We start from the raw sequence: 27,245 nt of genomic DNA, 5'->3' as shown, positions 1-27,245 counted from the left end.
TGGATTTCACAACACTTATGACAGTTGGAATGAGTTTCTCAAACAGTATTAAATGCTCAATAAATATTGTGGGATCTATTTTGTATGATTATTTCTTTCTTATTAAGAGCACTCTTAATGGCTTTTGTATTATACAAAAAATATAAATTATTTAAAGAATTGCTTTAAAAAGAAGTTCCATACAATTATGTAAAAAGAATTGTAAAATACAATTTGCTACAGTAACCCGTTACATATAATGGGTACCGTTCATCTTGTAAATTTTTTATTATTATTAATATTTCATTTACTCCCTCATTTTCTTTTACTTTGATTTTTATTATGTAAGCAAATTCTTTTTATTATTCATCATTTAAAACACATATATTTCATTTTCTTTTAAAAAATATCTTGAAAATATTTTTTAACCAATTTTTTCATATTTTGATTTTATTTTTAATTTTTATTTAGCTTATATATTTTTGTTTTACATTTATAGGACTGAATTATTTTATATTGTATATAAACAAATTGCAAATAATAAAAAAATATGGATATTGTAAATTTATTGGTAGAAATGAAATATTTAAAAAGAATAAAAAAAGAATATTTAAATTATATAGAAAAAAAATAGATAAACTGATGAATGACATATTGTAAAAGTCAATATGTAAAATAGAAAAAAATAATTTTTGATGATATATTTTAAATGATAGAATAAAGAATCTATTATAAGTGCTCTAAGAATAAACTAAGTTTAGACAAAAAAATCCAAACGGAACCTAAGAGAGATCTATAAATTCATCAAATTTTATAATATTTATTTTTCAATTAAAGTAATATTTTATTGATACAACTTTAGACTCATAAATAAATAGTTTAGTTTAATAAAAGCCGTGTACGATAAAAGAAATTGAGGACGTCACCCAAGGAAGAAGAAGAACATGGGAATGAATCGATTGATGAAACAGAAACAGAAAAAGAAAAAGAAAAAGAAAAAGTTCGACTTAAAAAAGTTAAAAAGAAGGACCAGTTCTTTAGCGTTTAAAGCTCACTCTCCAAAATGCGAGTCAGATCAATTTGAGCAAGTAATCGATTATCCCCGAGACTGGCGGGAGAAAAATCCGTAAGTGTTTTTTATTTTCTCCAAACTAATTTAATTAGTAAGATTTATTTATAATATTTAAATTTTAAATTCTATATTTTAAATCAAATTATGTCTTATAAATATTTTAGTAGATATGATTTATAAATATAATTTTTTAAAAAAATTTTTCCCTATTTAATTAACACGTGTTTTATTTTTCGTTGAATGCTAAGGAAAATTCTAATTATTATATTTAATTATCTATAAAAGAATTATGATCTCCAACCTAATGCGGAGAAGTTTCTCTTGGAAAATTTCGTACAGTCATTATTTAAAATCAAGAAGAAATCAAAGGACTAATTGCCATCTATGATCTATCTATCTACCTACCAGAGTCAAACAAGGCTTTAATTAAAGAAAAAAAAAAAAAGATAGAGAGATCAGTTTGGGGTCAAGGGCATGGTGCAGCCTAGCATTACCGAAACCAAATCATAAACATGGTTTACCAATATCATGACACCCCACCATGCCTCAGAAAATTGCCCACAATAGAAATTGTCAATCTTAGTGGATGAATGCCATTTTCCTCTGCCTCCACCTTGTAATTATGAGAAATGATGTGGTCTGTTATATTTATTTTATAATAAAAATAATTTTATAATTTAACGTATTATATCAAATCATTTTATTTTATAGATTTATTTTTATGTAATCGCTTTGTACGTAAAATATTTTTCCTATAAATATTGCATTCTCTTTTCTTTTCATACATTAAAAATGGACGAGAAAGGCTCAATTTGATTACAACCCTCTTCATGTGTTGTCAAATGGGTTGGATTTTTTAAGGGTCTGTTCACATTAGTATTTGTATTATTTTGACAGCTTCTTGATTTATCTTATTAATAGAATAAAAAGGAAGAAAAGAAAGACTCGTTCTTACCTACCTTTATAATTGACCCATTGATGTTATAAGTAAGTTTCTAACATTAGAAGAGTAAGTTTAAATTTTTCTACTTTTTGTGATTAGTACTTTTAAAGTAGGTCTTATGTCAGTCTCTAGGATTCACCTAATCTACTTTCAGTTTCATATAAATGATAACTTTAAGGTTGGATATTGAGTTGGAGGGAGTAATTCTTGTAGATTAATATAGGTGGCTAATTGCAAAGTAATGGAGTATTTATTTGTATATTTTAGTAGTGGTTGAACTTTGAACCCCTTCACTATAAGAAAAAACAAGCATTTATAATAGATTATTTGTGATGATAATGACTATTTACAACGAAAACATACTAGTTTTGACGAAAAATAGTCACTTTTACAGGAAATAACTGATTACAAATAAACAATTTTCTTATAGTGCTTCTTTGTATAAGTAGGAATAAGTTAGTTCATACACTAAAGACATGAGCTAAGAATGGTGCAACATTGAAAGACATCATAAATGGGACATATCCAACATTAAAAAAAAAAAAAAATGAAAAATCCATTAAATCTTAAGTTCAAGAGAGATAGAGAGGCAAAATGAATTACTATTATTCGTGTATATCTTTAAGATAATATAAAATACTCAATAAATATTTTACGGGTTGCATCTTCCATATCTTATATTCATTTAAGATTTTGAGTTGTACAATATATGAAAATTGGATTATCAGTGGCAACACACCACCCATAAAATCAATCATTCATTCATTCATTCTTAATATTCATATATTAATAACAACAAAAGTAGGAAATGTGTGGCACGTCCTATGATGATTTAACAACATGCAAAATCAAAAAACGAGCAATTAGGGGAATTAAAAAAAAAAGAAAGGAAAAAGACATGATGATTTAACAACATGCAAAATAAAAAAAAAGAGCAATTAGGGGAATTAAAAAGATAAAGAAAAAGACATGATGATGGGAGACAATGCATGCCCATGAAACCCCAACATATAACATTGCAAACTCCATCCCAAACTTTTTATTTAGGTGAGATTTGGACAGTGAGTTGAGATGAAAATTAAATAAAATATTATTTAAAAAAAAATAAATTATTTACTATATTTTATATGAAAATTTAAAAAAATTATAATGATTAAATGAGATGAGATGAATTAAGATCAACTGCGAATTCAAATGAGGCTTAAACGATAAAGAAAATATTAATGTCATGAAATAAGAAAATAAGGTTGCATGTAAATGCAAGTGACAATATCTTCCTTGAGAATCACTCATTTTGATATATATAGTATGAATGAAATTAAATGAATGAAAGCTACCTGTCATTTGATTGATAATATATATATATCTTTGTGGTTAAGAAATAGAAGAGCAAAAGTGTGGGCCACATCTCTCCTCTACAGTCTCCTCTCCTTAATATTCAATTAAAACGACACAATTAAACAAACAAGAAGAAAAGAATTTAAATTTAGGAGCGGAATATTAATTTAAGTGTTTATTCAAACAAAACATGGGGAGGAAATCACGTCTTGTACGTAAATCTCGATGTGCCACGTGGAGAGCTCGTAAAGTGGACCCACGATGACGTGGAGAGAGAGAGAAAGAGAGAGGATATAGAGCGAGAGAGAAGGCGCGGTGAGGCCGTCCGAGAGCAGCAGGCAGGGCACACAGATATACATTACATACACAGACATAATAAAGAGAGATATAGAGGAGAGTGAAGTCTTTTTTCTTTCCTTTTATTTTCTATAGATATCTGTTGGTCCATCTAATCTATATATCGTGGTTCGTTTCCTTATTTTCTCATTACTCTCTCTCTCTTTCCATCCAAAGTCCGCTACGCCGCTTTCCGTTCATTTCTCCTCCTTTCTCGGATTCGGAAGAACGACCCAAAAAAGAAAATAATCGGAAAAATTTGGGGAGATCACGATCACGCTTCCAAGGAAAACTTTAATTGAATTCGTAGATCTTGCTTCTGCTTTTGATTACCAGCTGGTTTCGATTGGTCGGCTGACTACATTTTCAGTTTCAGCTTAGACCTTTTATTTGTTGACATCTTTGCTTGTTTGTTTAATTGTTTTGTGAGATTTTTTGGGGAGGGGAGGGGGGGTGGGTCTGATGAGATTTGGGGAAGATCCTCGTCGGTTATTGTAGGAGGAGGATCGGATCTGGTGATTTGAAAAAAAAAAGGGCGCTGTTGCGGCGGATGAGACTGAGGGCCGCACATGTTTCAGGGATCGAAACGCAAAACAATGAAATGGGGTACATTGATTAAGGACATTAAAGAGAAGGTTGGCCTTTCTCAATCTCCGTCTGCTTCCGCCACTGCCGCTTCTTCATCTTCTTCTTCTCCTTCTTCGGCTCCGTCATCGGCTCGCGATCACAATGCTCCATCTTCAACTCGTTGGCAAGACTCCTCTTCATCTCCGGCGAGGTTCAATACTCCTCCTTTTTTCCCTCTATCCCTCTCTCTCTCAATTTGGTTATTGCTTTCAGTAGATGGAAATGATTATTTTAATTTTTATGAAATGGTGTGTGTGGTCAGTACTGCATTGGATTAATTACGCTGGTTTGTGGGTTTGGGCTTGTACTGGGTTCGGGGCTAAATGCTGAATTGGGTAGTTTTATGGTGAGTTTTATTGATGAGAGCAATTTGTGAGTTCGTAGGTTTAGTGGAGCTCTTTTCGAGTACTTTTTGAGGCTTCGTAAAGCGCATAACAGATACATACATACATACATACATATATATATATATGTATAGATATTCCATGGTGTCTTTGTAGTTCAACATAAGCTCTGTGGGTGCCGATGGTGTTCAATTGCGATGCGGCATTGAATTTTATGGTGCCCAAATGGTTTCTGTATGTAGGATTAGTATTTCTTAGGATTAAGATTAAAGGTCGCTGGTGGCTTCCTTTGCTGTCTGTTTTTTTGGTTGATAAACATTGTCATCTCATTGATGTACTGGTAGATTGTGGTTGAAAAGCACTGCCATTTCATTGATGGTAGGTAACTATACATTCTATGATTTCATCCTTTCAACTTCCAACTCAAGAAACTCCTGCTTCGTGTTCTCCAATTTTAAAGGCTAAAAAGGTTTTTATCTCAGCGTCTTCTCTTAGGTTTCTTCCTCCTGTGCTAGAGATGAAATTGTTATCTTGTTGTTCTTTACAACTTTCTAAAATGTAAACAAAATCTGCATTACATTAAAGATATAAACCAATCAAATATGAAGCTCTGAGAGATACAAATACAAAATAAATTCACATATCAAGCAACAATGTCCTATTGAACCTTGTTGGAGATGAAGAGGAGTATTCTCTCCCCTAGGGCTAAGGTTCAAATCCCTTTGAGTGCAAACAATCTATAGAGACCATTGGACTAGAGGATTTTTCCCTTGAATTACCTGAGGTGTACTTTCAGGAAACTCCTTGCTGAGGGCTGTGTACCCCAGATTAGTTGGATGCTATTTCCGGACACTTGGTGCCAATAAAGAAAAAAGTCCTATACTACACACTAGATTGATTATTTTTGTACATAGTTTATACATGTCAAAAAAAAATTTTGTACATAGTTTATAAAAATAAATCAATTTTTAGGTTAAACATGTTGAATATTTTATCAATTTAAAACTATATGAAGATGACTTTGTAATTTTAATGGGCCCAATTCATTTATTTTAATGGGCTCCTACGAGCCCCCTAGTTTCGTGTCTGTCTTGTGCCCTCCAGTCATCTAACGGTCATGATTTCTTTTGTGTATCTCATGGTTGGGGATCAGTGGTGTCTCTTTTCTTGAATGATTCTCTTTTTTATATGTTGGCTCCGATTAGACATTAACCATTGATCACCATTGCTTGGGATCTCATGTCAACAATTGATAACATTTCAACTCATCCCCTTGAATTGTGTTGCTTGAGTTTGGGGGTGATTTTGCCAAAAAAGAAATTCCATCCTAGAAAAATCATTTCATTAACCACTATCAATTTACTTCGGGAAAATTCCTGCACCAGATGTGTCTAGGGTGGCTTATTATCGGGTTTAGCGTAACTATTTCACTGTCTACATATCTGATGGCATTGGATATTATCATATTTCTTATTAAAACATATAATCAGAAACTTATTGTTGTCCACTTGTTCATATTACTGTCTATCAATTACATGGTCAACTGTTTTGATTTCAATTATATGGTTAACTTTTTTTTTTGATAAGTAAACGGTAGTATTAATAAGGATAGGCAAAACCCAAGTACACAAGATGGTATACAAGAGATAGAACCTGTCTAGTTCGTAATATTGGAAACAAGAAAGTACTTATCAAAAAATATTGGAAACAAGAAAGTCATGCAAATTTAGGCCATTAAAGTCTACATCAATAGCCCAAAGGATTAAAGTATGGAAAAATGAAGATCGAAGCTCCTCTAAAGACCGCTTCTTATCTTCAAATGTCCTCTCATTACGTTTTTGCCATATGCACCACATAATGCAAATGGGGACCATCTTCCACACCTCTTTAATTTGTGGAGCGCCGCCTGGAGTTGTCCAGCTGGCCAATAACTCAACCACTGTAGCAGGCTTTTGGCTGCTACAAGACTTTTGGCTGTCTATTCTGTTATTTTTATCTTCTTGCTGTTAGATTTTGTCCATTCTTCAAGCCACTTAAAGTATGGATTGAGTGAAGCACAAGTTGGTCTAAGATACATATATTCCCTAATATTTTTGATGGCCTATTACTTGCCAATTTTTTTCTGATGGCCTATTGTTTGTAAATCTATGTATGAAGTTTTGAGGACTGCAAAAGATCGGTGCAGGGTTCAAGTCTTCTGTTCTTAACATCATGTATTGTTGGAGAAAGTCCTATTATGGTGCCACTCTTTTGATTTCTAATTTTCAGGATTTTGTAGCCTCTTTTCCCTTATGTTTTTTTGAGTGGATTCATGTATACTTCTTGTGTACCAGGTTAACATTCCTTTCCATCCTTAGAAAAAATTGTATATCTACTATCAAACTCAAAAATGAGTTTTTCACATTTGAAAGCAGAGGCAAACATAATATCTTCGATACTTTTTTTTTTTTTTTTAAAATTTATTATTATTATTATTTTTTTGATGTCGGGAAACCTCTCCAAGGCAATGCCCTTCGGACCCACATCTGCAGAGTAAACCCCGGTCCGTGCATCGCACCCTTGAAAGTTTCCCTATACGGAACTAGTTAAATCGTTGGCTTTTCACTAGGGGGTGTGGCCCCAAAGGATTGTTTGCACTCATGAGGTGTTGAAGCTTGGACCTTGAAGGGAGTGATACCCCAAGACCAAGGTCTTCAACACTTGGGCCAACCCCTTGGGGTTTAATACTCTTTGTCTTTTTGATTGCTTTCTATATTCGTGACTGCTGTTAACAACTTTTTTCTTCTTCTTCTTCTTTTCTGTGAAAGCAGAGACAAACATGAATTGGAATTGGATTTCAAGAGATATTGGGAAGAGTTCAGGTCATCCAGCTTGGAAAAGGTTCTTACTTGTTTATCATTCTACTATACTGTCTACCATCTAACCTTTTTGTACTTTGAACCAATATCATTTATTAATGGCATTTTCATTATCCATGCAGGAGAAAGAAGCGGCCTTGAATTTGACTGTAGATGTTTTTTGTAGATTAGTGAAGCAGCATACTAATGTAGCTCAGTTACTTACCATGTATGCACACAGTTCCTCCTTATTCACTTTGCTGAATTGAATTGAGAATTATTTCAATGCAATATTGTAGTTCAATAAGATGGTCATTGTTATATGCGAGTTTCACTTTGTAATATAAGTACTGGATAATTTCTTAGTTTTTCTATCAACAAGAAAGTTTAGATTGTTGATTGATAAGTATCTGTGACACATGTTCATGTTTTATATGTGCCGTATGGTATTTGGTGCATGTTTTTAAGGGTAATTGACATTATTTGGTGCTAATAGCATGGTTTATCTTTCATCAGATCTAGTCATAGCAGTCTATATGGTTCATATGCATACATGTTTTACCAATAAAAGTTATACATATTCTTATTGATTCTACAATGAATTATGGTTTCATTCTGTGGAATATAGTCTTTACTTTAGATAGTTCATGTGAACAATGGATATGATAGCTTGTTTTCCAGTAAATGAACAAATTTGGGGCTCTCTGTGCTGAATATTTACTACCTGTTTGATGATTTTGACCTCATGGATTGATTTCAAAGTTTGAATGAATCACAGGTTAGTTGAAACACACATTTTCTCTTTTGTTGTGGGGAGAGCATTTGTAGCCGATATTGAGAAGTTAAAAATCAGCAGCAAAACAAGGTCTTTGGATGTAGTTAAAGTATTAAAGTTTTTCTCAGAAGGCACAAAGGTTTGTCTTGTCTGTCTCCGAATGCTGATTGTTTTTCTCTGTATTGCTTTTTTGAACTCATGTTATGCATACTTCTCTGCAGGATGGAATCAGTCATGGTTCAAATTTGTTAACGGCAGTTGAGATCCTTGTATCTGGGGTAGATTTCCTTAATCTTCAGTATATTTAATAGAATCATTAGTCTTGAGGCTTAATTTTTGTTTTGTGTCTTACATCTTTATTTGAAACAATCTTTGTGTTCTGTCATGTTAAATATTGGTAGTCTGCAATGATTTTCTCTTAGTCCTCCAATTGACAAATTGCAGTGATTAGCTGAAAGTAACAGGGTTGGTCTTGAGTAAATATGAGTACTGTACTGCAACTCTAGATGCTGCATTGTATAGTATATGAGGTGGCTAAAAAATGATGGCGTGTGAAATGCAGAGATGTGCATGTGACTAATCATGCCTGTATAATGCATATACGTTCCCATTTGTTAAGGTTTTTGTACATTTTCATCGTTGCAGCCTGTTGATAAGCAATCTCTCCTTGATTCGGGCATATTGTGTTGTCTCATTTATATTCTCAATGCCCTTCTGGATCCTTATGAGACTGGTCAAAGGGAAAAAGCATCTGATCATGAGGTACTATTGCAAGCAGAAAAAGATTGTAATGATGGGCAAATTCGCCGTCTTGAGGTCTAACTCTTCTCTTTCTCTCTCTAACACACACACATCTATACATAACGTGGTGTTTTTTTCTGCTTAGAAAAACCAAAATGTTATTGGTGAATTGTGAAGATCACGATCCATCATCCCATGAATCTCATTAAATATGCAAAGTTTACTTTTATTTTTTAATTTTTATTGATAAACAAAATTTTATTGAGCATAAAATAGACAAAGGCCTGAGTATACGGGATATATACAAGAGCGTCACCTATGCATGCTAAATATGTAAATTTTACTAAAATGCTCCTTACAACAAGTTTAGACTTTTCACTTGAAGTTTCATTTTTATTATTTTTATAACAATATTGTATTATGTTTTGGGCCTTTCTTAAGTCTTGCCCACATTTACATGCATACTTACGCACAGATTGTTGGCATGATTGGTTTGAAGGGAACCTAGTGGACCTTTGGAACTTTACCTCAGTCTTGCCATATAGATTTATAAACACGAATTATGTATAACATATTTTTCATTGCTTTCTTTGTGCTTTTATTGGATTAAGCAGGATTTATTTTGGAAGGAGAAACCTTTTAAGTTCTTATTGAGTAGATGGTCATTCACTGTTTTTTTATTTTATCTTTAGTAATGGTTAGAGAACTCCAACCTAGTTATGATGTCTCTGAACTATGTTGGTGCATGAAATGATCTTGAAACAATATGAATTGGTCATGATTGGCACCTGACTTGTTGACATTCATGTGAGGAAAAAAGATCACATTTAATACCTACGTTTTAGCAATCAGTATTTTTGATTGATTGGGTGACTTATGTTGTGCTCCTAAATTATAACGGGCTGCTGCATAACTAGGTGTTTTTTAAAGTGAACTAGTGCATGACTAAATTCATTAGATATCTAGGACTTGGTCTGCCCTAATTACTGTGAGTGCACGAATTGTAACATAATTTATACTCAGACATGATTTTCTACCTAATTATATTTTTCTTCTTGAAAATTTAGTAGCTGAAAAAAAGAGACTTCTATTGATCTGGGGATGTGCAGTGCTATATATATATATCACCAATTTGTATCATTTTGTTTCTATATCAACTTAGTGTCTATTATTTGCTCCCCTTATTATTATTATTATTTTAATGTGGCCGTATGATCAAATCACCTTTTTATTTCGGCAATGAGATGCACTGGAAAAATGTAAAAGCTCAATTGGTGTCATTAGTTTTTCTAAAAATGACGTGGAGCTAAAGTTATTATTTTTTAAACTTCAGCCGTGTTTGTTTTGATGCAAAATGTTTTCAGCCAACAATTTCCCCATCTTCTGATCTTTGGTCCAGACGGAAATTGTTTCCCTCCCTATGGTGCCAACTTTGTTGCTGACTCTGAAATCATTTTCCGGCTTTGCCTCCCACCTTCCCTCTGCCCCATTGCAACCCTTTCCCCTTCCCATCCAACTCCTACTCCCAGTGCCTACAGCCCAATGCTCCTGCCCATGCCCCTGCCCCTGCCCCTGCCACCTCAACCCTATGCCTCAGTGACACCCACCAGCAGCCCTAAACCCCTTCCCAACTCCCCCCCTCTTCCCTTCAAAATCACCACCCTCAGAAACTCTCTTCTCCTGGTCTAGTTGTAGGATGCAAATGGTTTCTATGCCAACCAAGTACCTGAAAACAATTTTCTCAACATTAATTTTTGGACCCACTGAACCATATAAATCTATGGTTGTTGAAAATATTTTTGAAGCTGAATATTTTCCTATTTTCTCCATTTTATGTTGAAATCGAGGAAGCCTTAGTACCTGAGTTGATTTGTGTCTTTGAGAGCTTGCAGAGCCTAGAATCCTTGCTAGAAGTTCACTTCTAGTGAACGTCTCAAATCAAATCAAATCAAATCTATATATATATATATATTTTACTGCTAAAGATCTTACACTCTTTGCTTTGATTAGCAAACTTTTAGTTCTTTTACTGCTTTCATGTTACTATTTATCCCTTGCAAGTGGCCTTAGTCCAAACCTATTAAGCATAAACTTTATTAATTGCTGAATAACTAGGACCTTGCCAAAGATAGCAATCATTCACCTTGGTTCTTTTACATTTAATTTTGATTCAATTTTGCTGTATTAGTGATGAATTTTATCCATGAAAAACTTGTGATGGTAACATCTAGTACAGAATTTTACTACTGCATATCCATGCAGGTAGAGGGAAGTATTGTGCATATTATGAAAGCATTGGCCTACCATCCTACAGCAGCCCAGAGTTTGATTGAAGACGATTCACTTCAGTTGCTCTTTCAGATGGTTGCCAATGGGTCTTTGATAGTCTTTGCTCGATACAAGGAAGGTCTTGTTCCTCTGCACAGCATACAGCTTCATAGACATGCTATGCAGGTAACTGAACAGTGTGTCCTGCTCTATATTCAGTCAGAGTTTCATAAACAGTTTACTGGCACCAAATCCTTGAAATCAGATTTATGACCTGATAATTGAATTATGTTATTGTTACTTTTCACCAATTGTAACAGATACTTGGTCTTCTATTGATGAATGACAATGGAAGCACAGCCAAATATATTCACAAGCATCATCTGGTATGCCATTACTGCTAATATTCTCAATGCATTTAAAGGATTGAAAAGCTTTGTGGGACTCTACTGAACTTGTCTGTTCCACATTTTATAAGAAATATCTTTTCCCATATTCTTTGAATGGTGTTGAGTCACATGTGTACATTTTTTTCAGCATTACTGAGTGTTTTCATTTAGATACGAAACTCCACTAAATATACTTTCGGTAGATTGTTTTATAGCATGTTACTTCTTTTTTTTTTTTTTGGGTGAAAGCAATGAGTTGACATCTTCAGCCTCACTCTAATTATGTGGATTGGAAATTCTATTATATCCTTTTTAGTGTTTTCTGAAACTTTCTGGTTTATGATATTTTTTGCTAAATTCAATCTGTGCCTCGTATAGTGGCTGTGCAATGGATCTGTAACTTACTTTTTCCAGTTACAAATTTTCTATTCTTCTTTCAACCAGGAATTTTATCTATTTCTTGTTAAGATTGATTGGCTTCTTCTCATCTTTATGGAATATTTCTCCTGCTCATATACTGTTCCCATGTGCAGATAAAAGTTCTTTTAATGGCTGTGAAAGATTTCAATCCTGACAGTGGGGATTCTGCCTATACGATGGGCATTGTGGACTTGTTGCTTGAATGTGTGGAATTGTCATATAAACCTGGTATTGTCACATTGTGTTTACCTTGTGGTATAAGAGCAATGATAAGGATTCCCATGATACATCAAGAATATTTTGGTCTTAATATCTGAGCTAGTTTTTTGGCTGTTCTGGCATATATATAATTTTCAAAGCTATTATCTTTGTGCCGTGTCCTTTGTTGGTGCTGATTTTATACAATTTTGATTTTTAGAGGCTGGTGGTGTCAGGCTAAGGGAGGATATACATAATGCCCATGGTTATCAATTTCTTGTTCAGTTTGCCTTAACTCTTTCGAAAATGCCGGAAAGTCGGGCCAATCAGTCTATTTATTCCCAGTCTTCTGATCAAAATTGTGCTTCAGACAGTTCCCTTGCATTGGGTGAAGTAGAAAGACTAGGTTCCACTGGAAAGGAGGATCCCTCGCCCCAACATCTTTCACTCACACTCTCCAGGTTGCTTGATGTTCTTGTTAATTTAGCTCAAACCGGCCCAAAGGAATTTACTGGATCTTCTGGCAGCAAAGGTTCAAAGCCTTCTCATAACAAGACAGGTGGCCATAGCAGAAGTCGCACATCATCTTCCGACCGCATTGCTAGTGAAGTTTGGGACAAGGACAACGACAAAGTTAAAGACCTTGAAGCAGTGCAGATGTTGCAAGACATTTTCCTCAAAGCAGACAGCAGGGAATTGCAGTCAGAAGTGTTAAACAGAATGTTTAAAATATTCTCAAGTCATCTTGAAAACTACAAACTGTGTCAGCAGCTACGTACTGTTCCACTTTTTATTCTAAATATGGGTGGTTTTCCTCCATCTTTCCAAGAGATAATCTTGAAAATTCTTGAGTATGCTGTGACTGTTGTGAATTGCGTTCCTGAGCAAGAATTGCTTTCACTTTGCTGCTTATTGCAGCAACCAATAACATCAGAATTAAAGCAAACCATACTTGCTTTTTTCGTAAAGCTCTTATCCTTTGACCAGCAGTACAAAAAAGTCTTGCGGGAAGTTGGTGTGCTGGAAGTCCTGTTAGATGATCTGAAGCAGCACAAATATCTTTTGAGTCCAGAGCAACAAACTGGTAACCTTGATCACTTGGAGAGAAAATCCAGCTCTAGCAGCTTCAAGAAACATTTGGATGGTAGGGATGTCATTATTACTTCACCCAAGCTAATGGACTCTGGTTCTGGGAAGTTTCCTATTTTCGAAGTTGATGGTACAATTTCTGTTGCATGGGACTGTATGGTTAGTTTATTAAAGAAAGCTGAAGCGAGTCAAGCGTCATTTCGTTCAGCTAATGGTGTAACTACCATTCTTCCTTTTCTGGTGTCCAATATACATCGTCCAGGAGTTCTGAGGATTCTGTCCTGTTTGATCATTGAAGATGCAGCACAGGTGTGTGAACATCTTTATTTTACACTGTTACAGGTTGAGATTTGGATAGATTTACTCGGATTTTTACTTTATAAACCTGCTAAATTTTATTTTGATTATTATCTTTCTTCAATGAAAGTGGTGGCTTCAAGACGAACATTCAAATTATATAAGGTTGAATGTCATTGCAATCACTCATGCTGTTTGCGTTGTGCAGTTATTATATACTCAATATCAAAGATTTACTAAATTCTCACTGTTACCAGGCTCATCCTGAAGAATTAGGTGCAATTGTTGAAATTCTTAAAAGTGGAATGGTCACCAGTGTTTCGGGATCTCAATACAGGCTTCATAATGATGCAAAATGTGACACCATGGGAGCCTTGTGGCGTATTCTGGGAGTAAATAATTCTGCTCAGAGGGTCTTTGGTGAAGCAACTGGGTTTTCCCTGCTGCTTACAACACTCCACAGTTTCCAAAGTGATGGAGAGCTCATAGATCAATCTGCTATAGAAGTTTATGTCAAGGTGTTCACATATTTGTTGCGGGTTATGACAGCTGGAGTTTCTGACAACGCTGTTAATAGAGGAAAGTTGCATGCAATTATATCATCCCAAACTTTCTTTGATCTGTTATCTGAGTCTGGCTTACTTTGTGTGGAGTGTGAAAAGCAAGTCATACAGTTGTTGCTGGAACTTTCTCTTGAAGTTGTGCTTCCACCATTCTTGGCATCAGAGAATGCCACATCATCTGATGTGCTTGACAACAACTCATCTAGTTTTCTATTAACAACTCCGTCGGGTTCAGTTCATCATGATAAACAACGGGTGTATAATGCTGGTGCCATTAGAGTTCTTATCCGTTCGTTATTGCACTTTACTCCCAAGGTGCAGCTAGATGTGCTAAGCCTCGTTGAAAAGCTTGCTCGTGGTGGCTCCTTCAATCAGGAAACCATAACCTCTGTAGGTGAGAAATTGATTACTAGTGCCTTTTCCTTTTGGTTTCTTTTTGCTAAATTGATTATTAGTGCCTTTTCCTTTTGGTTTCTTTTTGCTTGAATAGTTACTAGTGTTCTTATCCTTTGCTTTATTTAATATATTTAGGTTGTGTTGAACTTCTATTGGAGACAATTCATCCCTTTCTTTTGGGCTCATCTCCATTGCTTTCTTATGCTTTGAAGATTGTGGAAGTTCTTGGGGCATATAGGTAAGAATATCGGTCAGGCTGAGAAACTTTTGCATCTGTTGATTCCTGTTTGTATTATTTGACCTTAATTTTAAATAACTAGGCTTTTAATTTTGTTGATAGATTATCTGTGTCAGAACTTCGAATGCTTATTAGATATGTTCTACAAATGAGGCTGAAGAATTCTGGTCATGCACTTGTTGGCATGATGGAGAAATTGATTCTCATGGAAGATATGGCCTCAGAAAATGTTTCTCTTGCACCGTTTGTGGAGATGGACATGAGCAAGACTGGCCATGCTTCTGTTCAGGTTTCTCTGGGAGAAAGATCATGGCCGCCAGCTGCTGGTTATTCCTTTGTTTGTTGGTTTCAGTTTCGAAATTTTTTGAAATCACCAGTAAAGGAAACGGAACCTTCCAGAAAGATGAGAACTGGCTCTACTGCACAGCAACTTGAGCAGCATATTCTGCGTATATTTTCTGTTGGTGCAGCTAATAATGAAAGCACATTCTATGCCGAGCTTTATCTGAAGGAAGATGGTGTTCTAACGCTTGCAACCAGCAACTCTTGCTCCTTATCATTTTCTGGATTAGAACTCGAGGAAGGCAGGTGGCATCACCTTGCAGTTGTTCATAACAAACCAAATGCTCTTGCTGGGCTATTCCAAGCTAGTGTTGCTTATGTGTATCTCAATGGAAAGCTGAGGCACACAGGAAAACTTGGATACTCACCATCTCCAGTTGGGAAACCTTTGCAGGTAACCATTGGGACTCCGGTTACTTGTGCAAGAGTTAGTGACTTAACTTGGAAACTCCGCTCATGCTATCTTTTTGAGGAGGTGCTCACACCTGGTTGTATTTGTTTCATGTATATTCTTGGTAGAGGATATAGAGGGCTCTTCCAAGACACAGATCTTCTGCAATTTGTCCCTAACCAGGCTTGTGGCGGCGGTAGTATGGCCATCTTAGATTCATTAGAGGCTGACTTGACTTTGGCTTCAAATATGCAGAGGCTTGACAGTGCTAGCAAGCTAGGAGAGTCCAAAGCAGATGGCAGTGGAATTGTTTGGGATTTGGAGAGGATAGGAAACCTTGCTTTACAGCTTTCTGGAAAGAAACTCATATTTGCATTTGATGGGACTTGTACAGAATCTATTCGAGCATCAGGGACCATGTCAATGCTCAATCTAGTTGATCCTATGTCAGCAGCTGCTTCTCCGATTGGGGGTATGTGACTGCCACACATCAAATTCTGGGCATCATATTTAAGGAATGCAAGTGGAGTCTGATGTGTATTTGAATTTGTTTATTTATTTCAGTTTTTTTTCTCACCTCATTTATTTTTAATTCTGATTACGTAGGTATACCACGGTTTGGACGTTTTCATGGGAATATCTATGTCTGTAGACAATGTCTGATTGGTGATACCATCCACCCAATTGGTGGGATGACTGTTGTCTTGGCTCTTATTGAAGCTTCTGAAACGAGGGATATGCTGCACATGGCCCTTACATTACTTGCATGTGCACTTCATCAGAATCCTCAAAATGTAAGAGACATGCAAACATACAGGGGGTACCATTTGCTTGCACTCTTTCTACGTCGCAGAATGTCATTATTTGACATGCAATCTCTTGAGATATTCTTCCAGATTGCTGCATGCGAGGCTTCATTTTCTGAACCAAAGAAGTTAGATTTTCCTCAGACTACTTTGTCACCTCCTGCAAGTGTTCAGGAAAACAGTTTTGAGGATCTTAATTTGTCAAAGTTCCGTGATGAAACTTCTTCAGTTGGATCTCATGGAGATATGGATGATTTTTCTGCACAGAAAGATTCATTTAGTCATATTTCAGAGCTAGAAAATTCTGATATGCCTGCTGAAACTTCAAATTGCATCGTCTTGTCAAATGCAGATATGGTTGAGCATGTCTTGTTGGATTGGACATTGTGGGTAACAGCCTCGGTTTCAATTCAGATTGCACTCTTGGGATTTCTTGAGCATCTAGTTTCCATGCACTGGTACAGGAATCATAATCTCACTGTTCTGCGTCGAATTAACCTTGTTCAACATTTACTCGTGACTCTGCAGAGGGGTGACGTCGAAGTTCCTGTTTTGGAGAAGTTGGTTGTATTGCTTGGGGTCATTTTGGAAGATGGGTTTCTGGCTTCCGAACTGGAGCTTGTGGTTAGGTTTGTGATTATGACATTTGATCCACCTGAGCTCACACCACGTCGTCCAATCTTGCGAGAGTCTATGGGAAAGCATGTCATAGTGAGAAATATGTTGCTGGAAATGCTTATTGATTTACAAGTAACCATTAAATTGGAAGAGTTGCTTGAGCAGTGGCATAAGATTGTTTCATCCAAATTAATTACATATTTTCTTGATGAAGCTGTTCACCCTACTAGTATGAGATGGATCATGACTCTTCTTGGGGTTTGTCTTACTTCTTCTCCTACATTTTCTCTAAAATTTCGCACAAGTGGTGGCTACCAAGGTTTGGCGCGAGTGCTCACAAGCTTTTATGATTCCCCAGATATATATTACATTTTGTTCTGTCTGATATTTGGAAAGCCAGTTTATCCCAGGTTACCTGAAGTCCGCATGCTAGACTTTCATGCCCTTATGCCTAGTGATGGGCGCTATGTGGAACTAAAATTTGTGGAATTGTTGGAATCTGTGATTGGTATGGCGAAATCTACATTTGATAGGTTGAGCATGCAGTCAATGCTGGCCCACCAAACTGGTAATCTTTCCCAGGTTGGTGCTGGCCTTGTGGCAGAGCTTGTGGAAGAAAATGCAGACATGGCTGGAGAGCTGCAGGGCGAAGCGCTAATGCATAAGACATATGCAGCACGTTTAATGGGTGGGGAAGCATCTGCCCCTGTGGCAGCAACTTCAGTCCTTAGATTCATGGTTGATCTGGCAAAAATGTGCCCTCCTTTCTGTGCTGTTTGCAGACGGGCAGAATTTCTTGAAAGCTGTATTGACCTTTATTTTTCATGTGTTAGGTTAGACTTGAAGTTATTCCTTATTTTAATTTAATTTCCCAACTCAAAAATTTATGTTTTTATGTTTTTCTGAACTAATAGTTTTGTTTCTTATAGGTCTGCTTATGCAGTGAAGATGGCAAAAGAACTCTCTATAAAGACGGAAGATAAAAATCTAAATGATTGTGATGATACTAGTAGCTCACAGAATACATTCTCTAGCATGCCGCATGAACAGGAGCAGTCTACCAAAACTTCCATTAGCATTGGAAGCTTCCCTCAAGCGCAGGTGAGTACAAGTTCTGAAGATATGGCTATTCTGCCAAACCATGATGCCAGTGATAAAGCTGAGGTCAATGATTCTATGACCCGGCAGGATTTGAACAATCCAGTCCAAGAAGATGTTCAAACAGCTCAGCGCTTAGATGGTGATAATGTTGATCAAGTATGTGCTACCTCAAGCATAAATGGATTTAGCTTCCGTGATGTTAAAGGCGCTCTTGATCCCATTCAACCAACAGATTCTCAGAGTTCTACATCTCTTACTATGCTTGATTCTCCTATTTTCTCAGAAAAATCTAATTCTCGACTTCCAGTGACACCTTCATCATCTCCAGTGCTTGCATTGACATCTTGGCTGGGAAGTGCAAGCCATAATGAATCCAGAGCTGCCTTAGCTGCCACTCCTTCCATGGAGTCCTCTGTGTCCACTAGTGAATATGATCCATCTTCAGACTTTAAGTCTAGTTCTCAAGGACCATCTTCCACAAATACCTTCTTTTCTGTCAGTCCAAGCCTTCTTCATGAAATTGATGATTCTGGATATGGTGGTGGTCCTTGTTCTGCTGGAGCAACTGCTGTCTTAGACTTCATGGCAGAAGTTCTTTCTGATATTATGACAGAGCAAATTAAAGCCTCACTGGTCATAGAAGGCATCTTGGAAAGTGTTCCTCTATATGTTGACATAGAATCTGTGTTAGTTTTCCAGGGTTTATGCCTTAGTAGACTGATGAACTTCCTTGAAAGGCGTCTCTTACGTGATGATGAGGAAAATCAGAAAAAGCTGGACAAGAATCGCTGGTCTTTGAACTTAGATGCATTATGCTGGATGATAGTGGATCGTGTATATATGGGTGCTTTTCCTCAGCCTGCTGGTGTGCTAAAAACTCTGGAGTTCTTGTTATCTATGTTGCAATTGGCAAACAAGGACGGACGAATTGAAGAAGTTGCTCCAACTGGAAAGGGTCTTTTATCGATTGCAAGAGGAAGCAGACAACTTGATGCTTATATTCATTCAATTCTTAAAAATACAAATCGTATGATATTGTATTGTTTCGTCCCATCTTTCTTGGTCACTATTGGGGAAGATGATCTTCTTTCACGCTTAAGTTTGCTAATTGAACCTAAGAAGAGATTATCCCCAAACTATTCACCAGATGATTCTGGAACAGATATCTGCACTGTCTTGCAGTTATTAGTTGCTCACAGAAGAGTTATATTCTGTCCCAGTAATATTGACACTGATCTAAATTGCTGTCTTTGTGTCAATTTAATATCTCTTCTCCATGACCAAAGGCGAAATGTACAGAATTTGGCTGTTGATATCATCAAGTATCTCCTGGTGCATCGCAGGGTTGCACTAGAAGACCTTCTTGTCTCTAAACCAAACCAGGGACAGCACCTGGATGTACTACATGACGGGTTTGACAAATTATTGACTGGAAGTTTACCTGCTTTTTTTGAGTGGATTCAAAGAAGTGAACAGATTGTGAATAAAGTATTGGAGCAATGTGCTGCAATTATGTGGGTGCAGTATATTGCAGGATCAGCAAAATTTCCTGGGGTGAGAATAAAAGGCATGGAAGGTCGTCGTAAGAGGGAAATAGGAAGAAGATCACGAGAAACTTCAAAATTAGACCTAAAACACTGGGATCAGGTAAACGAACGGAGATATGCACTGGAATTGGTTCGTGATGCAATGTCTACCGAGCTGAGAGTTGTCCGTCAAGATAAATATGGGTGGATTCTACATGCTGAGAGTGAGTGGCAAACCCTACTCCAACAACTTGTTCATGAGCGTGGAATATTCCCAATGCGTAAATCATCTATGACTGAAGAGCCTGGATGTCAGCTTTGTCCCATTGAGGGTCCATATAGAATGCGCAAAAAGCTTGAGTGCTGCAAATTGAAAATTGATACCATCCAAAATGTTCTTGATGGACAGTTTGAAGTAAGGGAAGTAGAGCTGTCCAAAGCAAAAAATGAGAATGGACCTGATGCTTCTGATACTGATTCAGAGTCACGCTTCCCTCTTCTGACCGATAGTATCAAACAGAATGGTGTTGGTGCTGAACTGTATGATCAATCATCTTTTTTTAAAGAATTGGATAATTTGAAAGATGAAGCTTCTGTTAGGAACGGATGGAGTGATGACAGAGCCAGTAGTATAAATGAAGCAAGCCTTCATTCTGCCCTTGAGTTTGCTGCCAAGACAAGCACAGTTTCTATCCCAGTAGCGGAGAGCATTCATGAAAGATCTGAACTAGAATCTCCAAGGCAATCTTCTTCTGTGAGAATAGATGACATCAAAATTTCAGAAGATAAACCAGATAAGGAACTGAGTGATAATGGAGAATACTTGATCAGACCTTATCTGGAACCTCTTGAAAAGATACGATTCAGATATAACTGTGAACGGGTTGTAGGTCTTGACAAACATGATGGTATATTTCTAATAGGAGAATTCTGTTTGTATGTAATTGAGAATTTTTATATTGATGACTCTGGACGTATTTGCGAGAAGGAATATGAAGATGAACTATCTGTTATTGATCAAGCTTTGGGTGTAAAGAAGGATGTTAATGGCAGTATGGATTTCCAGTCCAAATCAACTTCATCTTGCAGCTCAACGGTTAAGTCATGTGTTGGGGGAAGGGCATGGGCATATAGTGGTGGTGCATGGGGAAAGGAGAAAGCATGTACTAGCGGTAATCTACCTCACCTTTGGCGTATGTGGAAGCTAAATAGTGTTCATGAGCTTTTAAAGCGTGATTACCAGCTGCGTCCTGTTGCTATTGAGATATTTAGCATGGATGGATGTAATGATTTGCTGGTGTTCCACAAAAAAGAGAGAGAAGAAGTTTTCAAAAATCTAGTTGCCATGAATCTTCCTCGAAACAGCATGTATGAAATATACTCCCTCCTAACTCCTTTGTTTTCTCATTGTTCATTTTTTTTACATGGTACCTTCTTATTTTTGCATGTTTGCCAAAAATCCTCCAGCCATTATTTTTTTATAAGAACAAAAATTTCATTATAAAGCGCTAGAGGGAATCTAAATACACAGGGAGTATACAATAGAGGCACCTATCTAGAAAGAGAAAAAATATGCAATAAAATCATGGAAATTAAGCCCTGTTGAACTCTATTGAAGCTATCCACAGGAATAGAGTATTGAAAGAGAAAGTCTTGGGCTTCATCGTTCATTCACAGTCCTTGGAACTTCTACCATTCGTTTTCCTCCAAATACACCACATGAGGCAAGTAGGAACCAGTTTTCACACTGTTGCAATTTGTGGGCTACCACCTAATCTTCTACAAGAACCGAAAAGGTCCACTATTCTTCTAGACGTGACCTAAGCACGTGGGTTTTGAACCCACCATCACCCAATGAGGCTTGAATCTCACGATTTTACCTTTCGCCTTGTTCTTGAAAGAGGAGAGAAAGTGCCATATGGGCTACCTGCTGTCAAATAATTGAAAGTTGGCTTCTTTGACATGCATATGCATATGCTTTTGCTAATATAATGTTTTATTAATGTTTAAACATATTGTACTTACTTTGTTATATATGAATGTTTGTGCCTGAGCTGCTATTGAGTATCTTTTGCTGGTTTATTATAGCATTTAAACAAAACAACACAAAATATTGATATGATTGTATGTTTCTCCTTGTAACACTAATGCTATTCTAAGTTCTAGAATGTATTAGGTGTTTCTTGTGTATACTTCCTGTGTACTCGGGCTATGCCTATTACATTGTTATTAATAAAGTTATTACTTATAAAAAAAAACACTAATGCTATATGGCGTTATATTGATGTTGTGGTGTTATGTACTGCTATAGGCTAGTATATTGGTTTCCCACCAAGAGGCCATTGGTGAGGTGAGCTTGATTCCTGCTCTTCATTTAGGATTTAAGGAGTGTCTGGTATTCACATTGGTCCAAAGTCTGTTGGCAGGGGATGTATTGTCCTTCTGCAATATTTTCACTACTGCCCTCGTGAATAAAAACTGAAACTGGACATCTTAGTGCCCCTTTTATCTGTGCAAACACACCATTTGATGTAATTTGATGAAAGGAATGTGTTCCTAATGATAACATCTTTTTTTAATTGTTTAAAGACATTATCAAGTATGATATGACCTAATTTGCCTCTTCTCCCCTTTCTTTTTTGTAATGTCCCAGCCCTTTTCTTTTTCGATAGGTAAATAATGCCAGTACTGAACACCAAAATGGCACCACCCCATGTGTGCTTGATGTATACAGAAGCCCCTAGCAAATAAAAAGTAGAACCAACTAATATTAAAAAATTTATATTAGCTATGGTTCAGAAAGGACATGGGAAGAATCAATCATTTACAATGGAACAGAGCCAAAATGTCTAAAGGGGCGGGCACCTTGATTTTATGTATGGGTATCTATGTACCTATAAAAAAAGGTATAGGTATCTATGCACATGCAGTTTGTCTACTATTCCTTTTGCCCCAGTGCTCCACATCATGCAAAATGTACTGCTGGCCAAGCTACACCACCTTTCCAGTTCCAATACTCCACAGAACTCTAGCTGTGCAACAATCTGAAATAAATAATCAACTGTTTCCCTAGCCTTGTAGCACCCAAGCACCCTATGGTGAGAAAACTGTCTGTTCCAACCAAGTTTTCAGCCAAAAGAAATCTTCCAAAACCCCCACTGCATTGAAAAATGCCTCACTAAAGACAGACATGTATGCCAATATGCTTTATGATGACACTTGAGATATCTGCTGACTGTATTGACGGAAGTCTTGGTGATTTTTAATTTATTCTGAATTCACTCTCACTGCTGTAATATTATTGTGCTTTTAAGCATGTATTGATGCAATTGAAATGAAGAGCTGAATCTACTTGAGTTCATGGATTGCAATTTTCCATGTACTACTAGGATCGAATTTTGTTTTTAGGGTTTTTGTTAAACTTCAATAAGCCTTCATGGTTTTTCTTTATTTTTTTATGCTTTGGTGATTTTATTACTTTGATGCTTACCATGCTTAGTTGCTTCTTCCTTATCTTGTGGATTCGTTGGTCATGGTTTGAACTTTGTAACCCTCTCCCTTGCTCGTCAGGTTGGACACAACCATTTCAGGATCAACAAAACAAGAAAGCAACGAGGGTAGCCGTCTTTTTAAAGTAATGGCGAAATCGTTTTCAAAAAGATGGCAAAATGGTGAAATCAGCAATTTTCAGTATCTCATGCATCTCAACACCTTGGCGGGGCGTGGATACAGTGATCTTACCCAGTATCCAGTATTTCCATGGGTTCTTGCAGATTATGAGAGTGAAAATCTGGATTTTTCAGATCCAAAAACGTTTCGTAGGCTTGAAAAACCGATGGGTTGTCAGACACCTGAAGGAGAAGAGGAGTTTAGGAAGAGGTTGGCATCTATCATATACCACTATGATTTTGTTCTCATTTATATTAGTTCTGTATTATTAATTAAATTAATTCTTAAAAATAATTTCTTTTTTGCAAATTTCTTTGCTTTATTGGGAATTCTATTGTCCGTAGCGCATTGCTTTGGCATTGTTAGTTCTATTATGATGTGTGTGCTACAGCATTGTTTCCAATCACTTCTTTTGTTTTATCTTTTCTGTTATTGAGAATTTTCTTTTGCCACGTCAGATATGAGAGCTGGGATGATCCAGAGGTCCCAAAATTTCACTATGGTTCTCATTATTCTAGTGCTGGAACTGTCCTCTTCTATCTTCTACGCTTGCCTCCGTTCAGTGCAGAGAATCAAAAACTTCAGGGTGGCCAGTTTGATCATGCTGATCGTCTTTTCAATAGTGTTCGAGATACATGGTTAAGTGCAGCTGGAAAGGGCAATACATCAGATGTGAAGGAACTAATTCCAGAATTTTTCTACATGCCAGAGTTCCTCGAAAATCGATTCAATCTTGACTTGGGAGAGAAACAATCAGGAGAGAAGGTTTCAATTGTCAATATTTGATAAATCTTTGACAACTATAATTATTTGATTTATGATCTGCTGATTCAAAATGGACCCCACAATTTTCTTGGAGGTGCCAAAGCGCATATTTTATTTGTTGCATGGTTTATATGGAATATTTCAATTGTTGGCCATCATGTAAATTTTGGAAGAGGCACCCTTGTCATCGTACTAATCAAGGGAACTTGGGCATGCTTGGATCAGAAAATTTCAGTTTTTATGAAAATATTTTGAGATTTTTTTGGTTTGTGAGTGGTGGGGCCCATCAAAATATGTTTGCAAAGACAATTTTTAGGACGTGTTGTTTTGGTGCTTGTGTAAATGGTGGGTCTAAACATGTTTTTTTCCCTTTGGGTTTTTGTGAACGTGGTTTTGGGTTGTCTCAAAGATGTTTGGATTGGAAGTGAAAAAGTCTGTAAAAAATAGATTTGAATCTAAACATGCTACATGGTGCGCTGCTTTGGAACGAATTTGATCATTATGGTTTCTTTTCTCTCTCTAGGTTGGCGATGTGTTCTTACCTCCATGGGCCAAAGGCAGTGCAAGGGAGTTTATCAGGAAGCACAGGGAAGCACTGGAATCTGATTATGTTTCAGAAAACTTGCATCATTGGATCGACCTTATCTTTGGATATAAACAGAGAGGAAAGGTGGGTGACCTGCACCTCAATTTTTGAAATACTGAAAGTACGAATTATGCCTATTTAAATTTGAGTATATGGGAGGTCCCAACTCATTGTAAACAAACTTTTACTTTCTGATCTTCTTTCAGCCAAATAATTAACCTGTTCTAATTGAGAATCTCTTATTTTTCCCCTTCTCTATATTCTTGTTGATGAAGTTTTCTCTTATTTTCCCCCTTCTCTATATTCTTCTTGATGAAGTTTATCTTTGTGCTTAAACTCAATTTTTAACTTCAGAATCTTTTTCTTTGCTTACATTTTGTGTGAACCAAGCAGACAGTGCTCTGAGTTAATTAGATGGAACCTTGATGAAGAATAGTTGAGTTCTAAGCTGGCTTGACCTGCCACCACTCTTGGTTTGGTCCTGGGTTTTTTAATGCGCTATGAAATTTTGGTGGGTTGTGTCTTTTCACTTGAAGGAAGAGAAAGGGAGAAAAAGATGATCTTTTTCCTAAATGCTATTTTTCTCTGAGTTTCTGTTTATGATCTCTTAAGATCTTGTTAGGCAATGTGTAAGATGGTTGGAAATTAACTTCCTGCTCATCACATATGTTAAGACCTATTTGACCCACAGTTCCATGGTTATGCCATCTATTTTAGTTTCCTTTTTGATCTGCTTCTAAAGTTTTCCTTGCATGATTTACAGGCAGCTGAAGAAGCTGTAAATGTTTTCTACCATTACACTTATGAAGGGAATGTGGACATAGACTCTGTTACAGATCCTGCCATGAAAGCCTCCATTCTAGCACAAATCAATCACTTTGGGCAGACACCAAAGCAACTATTCCCCAAACCCCATCCGAAGAGACGGGTTGACAGAAAGCTTCCTCATCCACTCAAGAATTCTGCCCATCTTGTTGCACATGAGATACGCAAGAGCTCATCTTCCATTACTCAGATTGTTGCTTTCCACGAGAAAGTTCTTGTTGCTGGAAGGAATATTTTGCTTAAACCAAGAACATATACAAAATACGTTGCATGGGGTTTTGCGGACCGTAGCTTAAGATTTTTTACCTATGATCAGGACAGACTTCTCTCTACACACGAAAATCTTCATGGTGGCAACCAGATTCAGTGTGTCAGTGCTAGCCACGATGGTCAAATTTTGGTTACTGGTGCTGATGATGGGTTAGTTTCTGTATGGAGAATCACCAAGTATGGGCCTCGTGTCTTACGACGCTTACAGTTGGAGAAGGCTCTTTGTGCCCACACAGGCAAAATCACATGCCTTCATGTTAGCCAGCCATACATGCTTATTGTTAGTGGCTCCGATGACTGCACTGTTATTATGTGGGATCTCAGCTCCTTGGTTTTTGTGAGGCAGCTCCCCGAGTTCCCGGCGCCAGTCTCAGCAATATATGTAAATGATTTGAGTGGGGAGATTGTGACAGCAGCAGGAATTCTGCTTGCCATTTGGAGCATCAACGGGGACTGCCTTGCAGTGGTTAACACGTCCCAACTGCCCTCTGATTCTATTCTCTCAGTTACAAGTAGTACATGTTCTGATTGGCTAGACACGAACTGGTATGTGACTGGTCACCAGAGTGGATCTGTTAAGGTGTGGCAAATGGTTCACTGCTCTAACCAGGAGGTTTCCCCAAGCAAGTCAACTAGCAATGTGACGGGAGGGTTAAATCTGGGTGAAAAGGTGCCGGAGTACCGGTTGGTCTTGCACAAAGTGCTAAAGTTCCATAAGCATCCAGTTACTGCGCTTCATCTCACAAGTGACCTGAAGCAGTTACTGAGTGGGGATGCTGGTGGGCATTTGCTGTCATGGACGCTGCCAGATGATAGTTTGAGAGGAGCTTCTAACGAGGGGTGATGGATTCATGATTGAATGTGATAACTTCAGTTCTTGGATAAGTAAGAGTCCCCAAAAGATAAGAAGATTAGTTCACCCTCTCCTCTAGAAAAGAATGGACTATGTCCATAATCCTTGAGAAATAGGCACACGAAAGCTGGGCTGGCCTGGGATGGAAATTGCAGGCATAGGATTGACATAAGGTCGTGATATTTGTTGAAAACTTGAAAGCTCAACAAGCATGAGGCCCTTTCAGAAATGCATGCGGCAAGTAGGTCACAGCTTCTGATTGAGAACAAAAGGTGAGAGAATATGCTTTTGTGGTATTTTTGGGTGAATGAAGGATGATGCTTTTGGGCATTGCACCAGAATATCAAGTCTACTGGTCTCTTTTTGATGTAAATAGATGGACTAACCAAATAGTATATAATGAAATTGTATAGTGGAAAGTGCGCCGGGGAATGGCATGTTTGAAAACGATCGGCTTGGTATGAATGTGGGACTGTTAAATTGGTTGAGTGTAATCCTTTTGGCTAAAATTCTTTTTGAATAGTGCTATAGGGTATCTGCTGCCCATTGCTTGTTCTAAAATGTATCAAAGCTCTCTCTGTGTGACCATGTTATTAGGGTTGGCCTATATTCATTCAAAATGTCTCACCCATATTTTTGTGTA

At 36.9% G+C, this 27,245-nt stretch overlaps 1 protein-coding gene across 1 annotated transcript; it reads left to right on the top strand.

Annotated features, from left to right (window-relative positions):
- The first annotated feature begins 3,748 nt into the window (after positions 1–3,748).
- On the top strand, positions 3,749–27,245 carry LOC109018767 (protein SPIRRIG). The gene is made up of 19 exons (XM_019000951.2): positions 3,749–4,446; positions 7,450–7,519; positions 7,620–7,705; positions 8,255–8,390; positions 8,473–8,529; positions 8,897–9,067; positions 11,255–11,446; positions 11,581–11,646; positions 12,183–12,297; positions 12,488–13,665; positions 13,911–14,610; positions 14,748–14,850; positions 14,953–16,055; positions 16,190–17,840; positions 17,937–21,002; positions 23,205–23,513; positions 23,762–24,068; positions 24,592–24,738; positions 25,418–27,245. The coding sequence occupies exons 1-19, from the start codon at positions 4,238–4,240 to the stop codon at positions 26,591–26,593; spliced, it is 10,842 nt and encodes a 3,613-aa protein (XP_018856496.1). The 5' UTR covers positions 3,749–4,237; the 3' UTR covers positions 26,594–27,245.

The sequence above is a fragment of the Juglans regia genome, chromosome 11, assembly GCF_001411555.2.
Source record: "Juglans regia cultivar Chandler chromosome 11, Walnut 2.0, whole genome shotgun sequence".
NCBI classification, from domain to species: Eukaryota; Viridiplantae; Streptophyta; class Magnoliopsida; order Fagales; family Juglandaceae; genus Juglans; species Juglans regia.
This window is presented reverse-complemented; position numbering and strand designations above follow the sequence as displayed.

What these genes read in the sequence shown, in the direction of transcription:
- LOC109018767 (XM_019000951.2), top strand. Translation starts at nt 4,238, where the DNA reads ATGTTTCAGGGATCGAAACGCAAAACAATGAAATGGGGTACATTGATT. An exon ending in TTGAGATCCTTGTATCTGGG is followed by an intron (nt 8,530 to 8,896) that starts GTAGATTTCCTT and finishes TCATCGTTGCAG; the next exon opens with CCTGTTGATAAGCAATCTCT. An exon ending in GGAAACCATAACCTCTGTAG is followed by an intron (nt 14,611 to 14,747) that starts GTGAGAAATTGA and finishes TAATATATTTAG; the next exon opens with GTTGTGTTGAACTTCTATTG.